Source organism: Papaver somniferum, chromosome 7 (genome assembly GCF_003573695.1).
Source record: "Papaver somniferum cultivar HN1 chromosome 7, ASM357369v1, whole genome shotgun sequence".
In the NCBI taxonomy this organism is placed as follows: Eukaryota; Viridiplantae; Streptophyta; class Magnoliopsida; order Ranunculales; family Papaveraceae; genus Papaver; species Papaver somniferum.
The window spans coordinates 111,136,858-111,149,606 of NC_039364.1; the positions used below are offsets into that span (position 1 = coordinate 111,136,858).

The window sequence follows — 12,749 nt, forward strand, 5'->3', positions numbered from 1 at the left end:
TGGTCGTGATTGTCCCTTCACAACTGTAAGGTAAGGCATTGGAAAACAAGGAATGAAGTTTCAAGTTCAGACGTGAACGTTGGGAAAACACAGATCTAGTAATGATGTAGAATTTCGGGTGTTTGAATGCTTTTATCATAGGCATTCTCTAAAGAATGGAAATCTGTAATGTTGAATATGGAAGTGATAGTATTAGATAGTGTGCAATCTAATACATTTGAAGACTAAATCATGCAGTTAAGGCATGAAGTTGAAGAACGCAGAATCATGTAGTTTAGGATTTTGCAAACATTGTGTGAAGGTGGAGAAAGAATCAATCTTGGAGTAGAAAGTTCCCGTTTCAAAGATATGAAATTATCATGAATTTCACCATATATGGAATACTGGAATGTGTTCACACACATGTTTGGGACTTACAAAGACTGCATCTTTGTAAGGTATGAGTTATTTCATCTTTTGAAGAAAACTTCGTTGGTATGAGGTACACCATATCGTTACATGTGATGAAATATTGAACTCCGCAGTTAAACGAAGTGTTGGAATTTGAAGAAGTGGGATGAAGGAAGAGCTCAAATTTGACAAGTGAAGTGGTGATTCGAAGTCAAAGATTATATCCTACAAGTTGAAGCAAATGTGCAAAGAATTGAATCTTGCAAGTTTGAAGAATATGTGCATGTGAAAATCTATGAAGTCGAAGACGCGTCAGGAATTCATAGATAACTAGAATTGCTGAGAAATCAGCAAAGTTACGAAAGAACTGATGATGTTTAGGATTGGCCATCTTGAACTGAATCAATGACTTACATTTGCAACATCTTTAGGTGCATTAGTATGTTGGTGTTTTTTAAGACACAGTTGTAGCCCTACCATGGAATCGAATTTTTGAAGCACATGTTGAAGCATATTGCATCCTTAAAAGGAATTTGAAACACCATTTGGTGTGTTGATGTCGGTTGACACATTTGAACCTTAGACAAGGACTTTGGAAGTTGTACCAGTGAAACATCTTGGGATGATTAAAGGATTGAAGCCCATTTGTGGGAGTGCAGCAATTTCAGATGATTGAAGTATCAAAGAATCATTAGATGATCGGAGAACTGAAGTCCTTTAGTGGAATTGAAGCATCTACGGATGATTGGCACCTACGGGTGTGTGAAGTATTGAAGTCCTTTAGTAGAATTGAAGTATCTATGGATGATTGACACCTACGGGTGAGTGAAGTATTGAAGTCCTTTAGTGGATTGAAGCATCTACGGATGATTGGCACCTCTGGGTGATTGAAGGCAGTACAATACGAAGGCGTGGAAGGTGAATGTCCAGATTTCATGCCAAGGTGGAGAAATCAGAGAATAGTGAAGTTGAAGTTGTCCGAAAAATCTTGCCAAGGTGGAGAATTGTTGGATATTGGCTCGATTTTAGGAAACATCAGTGTGATTTCCTAAATCAGTTTTGACTGATTTTGGTTTCCTAATCAAAGTATTGCAAGCCTATAAATAAAGGCACAGTCTTAGATTATATGTATCTACATCAATTAAATCAATTTAGTCTTAACCCTTAGGTTGTAGACATCTCCTCACAATGAGGAGAAGTAATCTCTCCATTAGAAAGATGTAGATCCTCTCATAGCTTTAGGGCTGGGAGAGTTGGGAGAGAGTTGAAGGTGAGTTGAGAATGTGAAGAAGAAGAAGAAGAACGGGTGCTGAGTGTCATGTGCATTGTGTATTCTCTGATATATGAATGAAGTGAATTTTTGCTTCCCGTGGACGTAGGCACATTGCCGAACCACGTTAAATCTCTGTGTCTTATGTATTCTATGTGCATTAGCTTCCGTTGAATATTTAGTTTTCTGTTTCTGATGCCAGATCCTTAAATGCCTTGAGGAACAATAAGAACCTCTCGGCACAACATAAACTGGAGTAGGACATGAAGCTTTGATTTGCTTAAGCACAATGTTTCCTCTATACCCTGTCAATGTGGAAAAGACTATATTTCTTTGTCTTGTTAGGTTATTTATGGCTATAATGTATAATCTCTTGAATTAATTGATTTTCGATATTTCTGTATGGGCACACTTAGGGTTCTGGATCCATGCTACACATTGCAAGTGGAGAAGAAGTAGTAGGGGATGAGGCATCACAACCAGATGTGATACATGTTCACCGGAAATGCATTGACTGGTAAGTATTTCTGTTCTTGTTTAGTATTTCATCAGTTTCATCTTATTTTCACCCTAATGGATTATATTTGGGAATGTAGGGCGCCTCAAGTGTACTATGTTGGAGACACTGTAAAGAACTTGGAACTGGAGCTTGCGAGAGGTTCAAAGCTCAAATGTAGCTGTTGTGGGCTGAAGGGTGCAGCTCTTAGCTGCTTTATACGCTCCTGCAGGAATACATATCATGTTCCTTGTGCATTTGCCCTTCCAGGTTTCCATTGGGACGACGAATGTTATAGATTTAAGATGTCAAATACATCAGATGTCTACTCTATACTCTCTCTAAAGTGTGAAGCTAACTGATTATAGTCATTTTCTTGTAACAGGAAGGCCATCAAATGCTATGTCTCAGTCATTCTCATTATAAGTTTCCACATGAGAAAACCAAGAAGGGAAATAAGCTAACGAAAAACAATACTTCAACTGTTCAAAGGTATAGTTTCATACTACTAGCTTCCACTAATCATCCGTGTTTATTAAATTGATGTACTAGTAAATAGAAGTATGCTATAAAAGTTGTGATGACCTTTATTGGTGAATGATCAACACGACTTCTATAAGTTACTTAAAATCCAAAAAGTAACTCCCGAGAGAAGTAAAAAGTTTTTGTTCTCGCTTCTCAAAGAAGCAACTTCTGGTGGGACCCGCCTTCATCTCCTCGGTTATTTCAATTTTTTCGTCTTTTCTCCCAACTTTAATTTTCTCTCCTCCTGTGACATTAAAAATCTCAAGTAGAAAATTGAAAATTCCGATCAATTTGTTGTACTGCATCCATTACCAACTAGTACTACTAAATTCAATCTTTACTGAATTCACTGTGCAATCTTAAATGCCATTGTGATGTAATGATCTTGTATTACAAGATGAAATCTGGTTGGGTTCGAATCTTGTATCATTGTACTAAACATTTTGACTAACAATGGTTGTAAATCCAAGAACAATGATATTGGGTTCAGCTTGTTTGCGAGTGTTCTAATTATTTGATCAAAGGGTTGTGTTTGCATACAAAGGTTCATTGAGCTGTTTGACAAAATGCTTGAGATGGAATTAAACAGAATAATTACATGTATTGCTTTAATTACTAGGCTGTTTAGAATTGGCAATATAGGTCTTGCTCTTAACCTGATCTATCTATGTATAATTCGCTGATGGGCGTTTTATGTTTGATAGGTAAGCTAATAGGAGGCACAAAGAATGTTTGATTCAACGGTGGCAAAGGGCCTTGAACATAGTGTTTACAACTTCAGCGTACATATTAATGGATATCACAAGAGATCTAAATTGGATGATGCTAATCAACTCTTCAAGGAAATGAAAAATAAGGGATTGAAACCCAACTGAGTTACTTACAGTACGTACTATACCAGGTTGGAAAATTTAGATCTGCACAGAGCTTGGTAGTTGATGACTTTTCAAATCTCTGTTGCCAAACTAACTTAATTGCTTAATTACTTACAAGTTATGATTTTGCCAAACGAACTTCTTTTGAATGTAATACTTCAGAAGTAACTTGTTAGAGCATTGCTTATTCGAACTCGCATGCGTTTCTATCTCAAGCATGTTTGTCAATATTAGTGATCAAAACTATATGTCTTGATTTCTAGTATACTTATGACTAAGTCTCGGTCTATGATAGTTAGGAATAGTTGAGCTCCAGAATCCATGGAGATTATCTTGTAAAGACGAAGAACTACTCAAGGAACCGGTGGAACTTCATCCGACCAAAAGGTATATGGAGACTTGAACTTATCTTGTCACTCAAAAGTCTATCTACTCTATCTCCTACTCTTGAGACAACAGTCGTATAAGTATGATAGTTTTCATACATACACATTTGATATTTCGAGCCGAGTTTACTCGCCTATCTTTTTCTTGAAATACGTGTTTGTAAGCTTTTTCTTTAACCATCTTCATATTCACCCGTGATGAAAGTCATGATGACGTTTCAGTCTTGAAAATAGCTTTGATGACGATAGTCGATTCTTTATGTCTAACGACTGTTATAACATTATAGAAGAATATTTCAATGATTGAAATGTGGAGTTGAGAATATGTAACCACCTATGGATGTAAGCATTTAGTGTGTTCGCACATTTTTGTATAAATCCATGTGCCGGAAACCAAGTGCATGCATATGTGTGCATGCGGTATTGGTGAAGGAGACAGGTTGGGTACGCGTACCCGTGCGCGTACTGGCGGAAATTCACGTCCGTGAAATTCTGCGAAGTTTGAAGTTTACGAACTCAAAAACCAATCACCTTAGGTACGCGTACCCGTATGCGTATTGGCTAAACTTTTTCACCGAAAAAGTCTGCTGAGTTTGGGAACTAAAACCAACTCAAAATCCGGTATCTAAGGTACGGATACCCGTACGCGTACCCAAGCTAGTTATTTCTCAAATCGGTAGTCCATGAACTTAAAACAATAAATTATAAGGAATGCAATCTTTGCAAACCGTGGGTATATTGTTCATGAGTTGATTCAAATGAATCAAACCGATTTTGTTTCAATTGTGTCTATGTATAAAGACCTAAGCAATTGAACAACTCTTGAACTAGTTCTTATGAGTCATTTGAACTAGTTATGAGAAAGATGAATACGGTTGATATGAAAGCACTCATATTGATATCCATTGGTCAACCATTTGTGAACCAACCAATGTACACGTTTAGGTACGATTACTCAAACCTAAATGAATACATTTCATTTATGTGTGACAAGCTAAGTTTCGATCTAATGGTCGAAAGATATTAGCTTGGATAAATAAGGTTTTTCATCTAACGGTGATTATTGAATGCTTTGTTACCAAGGTAACTTAGATTGAAAACCCTGATTTGAAAACTATATAAGGAGACGTCTAGCAACTGTGCAAAACTAATCCCCACACCTCCTGTGTGATACTAGTTGGTTTGCTAGAGTCGATTCTCCTTTAATCGTAGGTTTCTTCTCGAGACCCTATCGATTAACTACTGAAAGACTTCATTGGGATTGTGAAGCCAGACGAAACTACTTCTTGTGGATGGGGAAAAACGGTATGCTGGCTTTTTAGGAAAGTGAAGAGTCGAGCGTTCTTTCGAGACTCCTCGACCGAGCAAACTGCTGAACCTCACACAGATGCACTGCAAATGGAGTGCTTAGATTCGAGAGATCAATCTGTAGGACCCCGGCCTAAACCAAGACAATGGTCGTTCCAGAGTCAATTCGGTCGCAAAGAGGGAGATGGGTTGATCTGTAGGAGGGAAGATTGGAATTGTGTGGGATCAGTGATGATCAAGGATTTTGGGTGTGTTGAAGGTTTCTGCAATATTGATGAACTGCTGAAGTTGAGTTATGTGAATAAGTTTTATCGAGTTGTTGACGTATGACAATGCTGATGATTGATTGCCTGTTGTCCTCGAATTTAGACTTATTTATAATTGCCTAAATGATGAACCACTGATCCCTGTAAGTGTGACGGTTTCTTGAGTGAAAGATTGGGAAAGTGGGAGGTCATGGTAAAGTCAGTTTCATGTCGTGTGGAGACTTGGATGATCGTTCACCCACTACTTTGCTAACTCCTTCAACCGTTTGCACGACTTACGCACATTTCTCGTTGTGGATGAATCCACGTGCCGTATACCGCCAGACCAAAACCCTAAGTGACATCCCCCCATTTGTGACGTGATTGATGTCTCACAAATCATGGAGTCTGCAAGGCAGACGTTTTTTAATTAGTCAATTGTTGACTGATTAGTTAATGGGTCTAGATTTTTTTGAATCGAGCATGATCGATGGATGTTCAGCGATTCATGGGTAGTTCTCTGAAATGATGTCAATATGGTAGATTTACTAGTGAATCACTGACGAGCGACCGAGAAAGTATTGCTTAATTCTGTGAATTACTGAATATTGAGGATTTGATGAACGACTGAGCAAGTATTGCTCATTTCAACAAATTAATGATTTTTGATAATCTGTCGTGCAATTGATGAAGTATTTCTCAATTCGACATGGGACCGGTTTCATCATTTACTGAAATATTGTTGGATTCAACATTAGGTGATAAAACCTAGGTATGAGAAATGGGGACCAACCAAGAAGGCATGGGACCGGCTCTTGGTGGTCACGGGACCAGTTTTTGGTCATTTGGAGAATCCCCCAGTTGGTTGGAGAGAGTTCGGGCCCAATATGAGTAATTGAGCAAATTAGGTCAGAATTATGAAAACGTGTGAGACCGGATTTGTGCAAGCCCTAGGAATGACTCTGGTCGGTCATGAAGGCGTTCACGTATTGCCATGGTGTCCGTGTCTCCATACTGAGAGTTTCAGTATTTTCTGATGCGCGTTCGAGCAACATCGTGAATTTTCAGAAGAGTTTCATCTTGACTGAGAATTCTCGATTTTTGTTGAAATGAGCATGTATGCTCAATTCATCAATATTTTGAAAATATTTAAATAAATTTTTTAATATTTAAAATTGCCGTGAGAGGCTAGCTAGTCGTGTGACTATGTTGGCTTTTGGTGATTTGAGCAATATTTGAGAAAATATGAAGAAATCATGAATTTTGCTCAAACCCAGGAGTTTCATGAGTTGAGGAAAATAATAATTATGAAATATTAGGGATTGCAAGGTGTAAGACCGACCAAGGCTAGGGCATGGTCGGCCGTCTAGGTTGTCCGGTCCCACGCACCTTTCCGTATTTTATTATTTTTCACGAATCCTTGAAGTTATGGAGAATCCATGAGTTTTTGTTGAAAATGAGGAGTTTCGTGAGATTAAGGAATAATAATTACAAAAAGCTAAGGATTGTGAGGTGTGGGACCGACCACGGCTCGGGCTTGGCCGGCCGGCTGGGTTGCTCGGTCCCGCACACCTTTCCTTATTTCATAATATTATTTCGTGAATCCACGAAGTTATGGAGAATTCACGAGTTTTGAAAAAACAAGGAAAGTTGCTAAAACCAAGGAGTTTTCATGAGTTCATGAAATAACAAAAAATAAGAAAAATAATGGGAGAGGCATGGACCGACCATGGCTAGGGAACGGTTGGCCGTCCGGCCGGTGGGCCCATCCTGAGCGCCTCTTATTATTTTATTATTATTTAATGTTTTCTCCTGTTTTGCGAAGGATTCCTCGTTGTTCCACATTTTTGGATGCTCGTTCGTGCATCCAGGTGCTCAGTCGTGCATCATTGTCGAGTACACTTGCGCCATTTTTGTGGGGCTTACTCAGTGATGGTCCAGATGCCCGGTTGTTGAGTATTTATTACTAATTTATGAAATTCAGTGGAGAATAATTCATGAAACTGAGTAATAAAAATGAATAGTTGTTCATTATTAATTCATAGGATCAGCTGTGGATTCGACTACGAATTCAGAATAATAAAACAAGCATTACCACCCTATGGAATCATGGATTCGACCATAGAATCAAACTAATATGATTATCTATTACCATTCCATGAGATTAGCCGTGAATTCGATCATGAAATCGGAATAATGAGATAATATAGTGTTTTATTGCTATTATATGAGATCAAGCCGTGGATTCGATCATAGAATCAGAGCAATTGTTTATTGTCATTCCACAGGATCGAGTCATGGATTCAACCATGGAATATGAGCAATAATAGATTATTATGGGAATTCAGTAGTGAATGTCACGACAGAATTGACATATTGCAGAAAAGATGTTAGCCAGTTAAAGCGTCACATCTATCCTGAATGGTGCATAGTCATGGAGTCACGATGTTGTTTAGGACCTGAAGGCGTTAGTGTTCTCAATCTACGGAGAACCGCCTGAATCTATGCACAGTCTCTCCACATAATCAGGGAACGGTGAGTGTCACCGACGTCCTGAAGGCGTCCGCCGCCCAACTATTCTTCTATGTGGAGGTGGGTCTCTCTCCTACAGTCAGGTAACAATGAGTATCACCGACGTCCTGAAGGCGTTAAACTCTCAATCTACGGAGAATCGCTCAAATACGTTATTCTGCATAGAGGTCACGACAAAATGCCAGGGATCGAACGCTCAGCTAGTACAGGCTTTTCAAAAACATATTCATCATGAATTCGTAAAATATGAATCGTTGCATGCCTGAAAGCCGTGTCAAAAACATGCCTCATGATTTTACGGTTTTGCCCTTTGTTGAAAATCCACCATTTACATTAAGTCCCCTGCTTAGTGAGGAACAGTCATGTTCCGTAGTAAGCATTAAATGGTGATTTTCAGTCGACGAGATCAGTGGTCGAACTCAGTCTACAAAGGTAGTTTCAGAATCCTCGATTTACTCCAATGATGTCATGTACGAGCAAATGCACAGATGAGGACCCTGATAGTAAGATAGAGTGTCACCTTGTATGCGTGGAGAGATGAGGCACTGCTGATTTGAGCGTTCATAAGCCAAGTTATGGTCGGTTTAGGATTTACGGGCCCGAGCCCAAAAGAGGAAACCCATGTTTTATTAGGTTTTGGAAATAAATTAGATATAAAAGGGAATAACCCTAAATATTTATTTTATTTTTTGGTCGACCAAGTTTCATCGCCACCTTCACGTGAGCAGCAGCACCATGGAGGAGGAAAAAAAAATTCACGACAGCTCCAGCACCGCCGCCGTCCGAGAGGATTCCGACCGGCACCGGCAGGTAAGTCCGTGCGATTATTTTTTTTGTTGTTCGTTTCGTGATTGATGAGTTGTTCACAAAACCAAAAATCCCAAGGTTACATGCATGTGTAGGATTTATGTAGAATTTTTAGAAAACGTATATATATGCCCGTTTGTTCGTTAGTTGAGAGAACGAGCAAAAATCCCTAATATGAAAGAGATATATAAAATGTTGAATCCATGGTTCAGTTGCAGTAGCAAAAGTTTTGTTTATTAGGTTTCATGAAAACCAAGTTTATTTTTTAAAGCATGAACTTTGGAAATACTTTTAGGAACGTAGGTTTGTTCCTAAAAAGTACTCCCTCCGTCCATTTTTAAGAGTTCGTTTTGACTTTGTAAAGATATTAAGGAAATCCTATAAAATATCACGACTATCCTATTTAATATAACATTATTACCAAAATTAAAATTATTAGTGTTAAAAACTTTAATTTGGATAGCATTATTGTTTTAGAAAATATTGTAAAGAAATATTTTGTCATCATTTTTTTTTGATTCTTTCTCATGTATATAGCCATATTAAATAGAAGAAGTATTAGGAATTTTGTAACTATCCATAAATGTTTTTGTTTAAAACAGAAATGGCAATTAATATAAAAAAATATTGAATGAATTTTTCCCTTATATATGGTGATGATATTTAAGATTTCTAATAAATTTTATATTAAAAATGATTTTATAATTATAAAAAAGAAAGGGTATATTTGATAGTTTAAGGGGAAAGTATGTCTATAAACAGAGCAGACAGATAAAAATGGACAGATCAAAGTAGAAATTAGGACAAATAAAAATGGACAGAGGGAGTAATAAATAACGATCCTTAGGGTTAGAGGAATTTCGAAAATACCTGGAGTTCATGATGAAAATTTGTTTGAGAACTTTCGAAATTTTATTCGGACTTTACAAAATAGGAAAGACCCTCGTTTCATAGAATGCTCGACTGAGCAAAGTTAACTCACGTAATTATATGCGTACGTGAGTTTTTTTTTTTGATAAAATAAAATCAAACAGTGATTTTGGGTAACTGTTAAAGATGAACAATTGTGTTTCATGATTTTATGATATATGTTCTGTGGTATAAAATCATGAGATGTTCACATGAAAAGTTTATGTGAATTGTTCATGGTTTCGCTAAAAGTCAGTGTTGACTCTTGAATAATACGTTTTATGCTCGATTTCGCAGGTTTAAAAGAACGAGCAAGCTTTGGGGTTTTACGTTGTTATCACTAAGTTCGTGAAATCGTAAATAGGCAAGAGTTGAGGAATACCATTTTTGCAAACGTTGATGTGAGCATCATAATTGTCTTGTTGCTTTAATTCCATTGTGTTGATGATATTCGTGTATGGATGTCGCAGCAACTTTGCAAAATGGTTCAGTCCCGTAACGCTTCTGAAGATGATGTTTCTTCGAGAGAGGATGTTTCCACAGACGCCTCTTCCAGAGATGACGGCTCCTCCAGAAATGATGATTCTAAGATTTCTAAGGAGAAAGAGGGAAGTCCCAAGACTAAGAACATTCCAACTGCTGAGGATAAGTTCTTTACGTATCTATATAGACCTGAAAAGCGTCTCTTAGGCTCCTCGTTTCGGTTGTTAATAAATCCCAGGAGCACTACTCAGAATAAATTGGTATCTATCCTCAAGCAGTAATCCGGTTTTGTTTGCAAGGAAAACACTTTTCGGCTTCTCATGTGGAGTTCAAGCTTTCACGAAATCCCCTGATGCATTTCTCTGGATGGGAAAGACACATGCTGGGTCATAGCCGTGTTATGACCATATTGGATAGTGCCCAGGTGACACGAGCCATTCAAGCTGCTGGAGATTTAATCATCAACCATGATATACCAAATATGGTATCCTTACTCGCCCGCTGGTGTGTTCCTACTCACACGTTTATATGTAGATGGGGAGAATTCACCATTACTTTAGAAGATGTAGTTGCTTTGTTGCACCTTCCAATTACTGGTAATTTCCCTGAAGAGCTTTCGTCAGAGGAGAAGAGATATCTAACATATTAGAGGCCAAGATGCATGAATTCAATGAGTCACCCGCATCCTGCTATGCTCAATGGTTATCACATTGGTGGCCGAGAGATAGAATTACTGAAGAACCGGTTGATGGCGCTTTAACAATTGCTGCTTTCTTATGCATGTGGATCTCCAGGGATATCTTTGAAGATTGTGGACACTTGCTGAAGCCTTTTGTGATTCTCTTTGCCATAAAGATGGCCAAAGGTGAGAAAATTCCCATTGGAAGTCTATTCTTGGGTTCATTGTTCGCCAATTTAGACTTTTTAGTTATAAACTCCAGTATTTCTGATGGCTTCATGAAAGTCGAGACATATGCCAATACCATGTTCCTCCAAGCCTTGATGTGGGAGCATCTCGAGACTTACGCCCCAATTCCTCGTAGCATTTTGCAAGGACCCAAGGTCGACACTCGTCACTCCTTCCTTGAGAAAAATAACGCCAGGATCATGCGCTGGTCTAGAAAGAAACCACAATATAAGATATGCATTACTGACGTTTTGGACATTGAGTCTGAGTTCAACTTTCGCCCCTGGGTGTCGGTTCCTTTTCTCTTCTCACAATTGATCTCTTTCAATACTGCTGAAGAGAATATCATGTTGAGTACTGGTGCTGGTCTGAACGAAGGAGAGAGATCTTTTGTCTCGAGTTGTACTCCTGGTTTCTTGATATCGATAATAAATGGAGAATTCCAGGTAGAAGAATACAACATTGATATAGCATCTAGACAGATGGGTCTTGATCAGTGTATTCCGGGTCATCGGACAAATAAGCCAGAGATTGAGTACCTGAAGGTTCACTTAGACTGCACACATGTGGAAGGAAACGATTATTTGTTTCCATGCTCTGACCGAGATACTTTCATAACCCCTGGTTACATAGACTTTTGGCGTTAGCAACTTGAGCGTGTGTACCAGGTTGCAATGGATGTTCAGTCCCCAGTTCGAGAGTTCCCTTCCTTTCACATGATTTCTGATCGACCCGGGCTGAGATACCTTTCCAGTGGCGACAAGAGGAAGACGTCTCCAAATGCGACACCGGTAAGTCCCTTTTTTGTGATTTTAGCCAAAGTATGTCAATCACACTTTTAATTGTATTGTTAATACCCCCAAACCTGAATTTTACTTGTCCTCAAGTAAAACAAAATTAAGGAAATCCTACCTATACCACTGTCGCTGGTCTCTCGATTGCATTTAGCGAATGCAATGAGCCTTTTGAACCACTAAGTGTCCCTAGTGGACGAGTGAAGCCTCGTGAAGGTTTGCTTAGAACGTACCTACAAAGTTCTAGGACAAAATATAAGCTCAGATTCCATGAAATGTGACATGTGCAAGACAGTAGAAGCTCACAGCAAAATTGAGATGTCAATCTAGCTATCAAAGGCATAATCCTAGCACTGATAACAAATAAAGACATGTGATAAGAGTGTAAAGTGTATCTACACATGTGTAAAGAAAGATCGGATGTTATGACTACTAATCACCAAGAGATAGTTTCTCAGGCTAAGAACCGAGGTCGAAATCTAGCTAGTTGTCCGTACTTTACGAGAATTGTGAATGAGTTGGAGGTATTTCACAATTACTCGCGTTGTACATCAATGGCATACACCCTTCCATGCTTATAACACAAAAACACAAAAGATGACTCTTTACATGACTCTTATTTACATTGACTACTCTCTTTTATTTTTGGAACAAGAGAGGATGGAATTGATAAATACTTGATTTTTTTATATTTTTTTTTTTGATATTTTTCTGAATACATACATCGTTTTTTTTTTTTTTTTTTTTTTAACATGGTGACACTTTTGATACATAAACAAAAAGAAACAAAAAATTACATGACACTTTGCAAGAGGTAGCCCT

The 12,749-nt window shown here is 38.2% G+C and overlaps 1 protein-coding gene across 1 annotated transcript; it reads left to right on the forward strand.

The window, feature by feature from the left end:
* The first annotated feature begins 1,792 nt into the window (after positions 1-1,792).
* Positions 1,793-3,545, forward strand: LOC113298128 (BRCA1-associated RING domain protein 1-like). Its single transcript, XM_026546803.1, has 4 exons — positions 1,793-2,177; positions 2,257-2,426; positions 2,542-2,648; positions 3,386-3,545. The coding sequence occupies exons 1-3, from the start codon at positions 2,089-2,091 to the stop codon at positions 2,580-2,582; spliced, it is 300 nt and encodes a 99-aa protein (XP_026402588.1). The 5' UTR covers positions 1,793-2,088; the 3' UTR covers positions 2,583-2,648; positions 3,386-3,545.
* The last annotated feature ends 9,204 nt before the right edge of the window (positions 3,546-12,749 follow it).

Coding starts and splice junctions, on each gene's coding strand:
- LOC113298128 (XM_026546803.1), top strand. CDS start 2,089: ATGCTACACATTGCAAGTGGAGAAGAAGTAGTAGGGGATGAGGCATCA. Junction 2,178..2,256: donor CACCGGAAATGCATTGACTG/GTAAGTATTTCT, acceptor TTGGGAATGTAG/GGCGCCTCAAGTGTACTATG. Junction 2,427..2,541: donor TTGTGCATTTGCCCTTCCAG/GTTTCCATTGGG, acceptor TTCTTGTAACAG/GAAGGCCATCAAATGCTATG.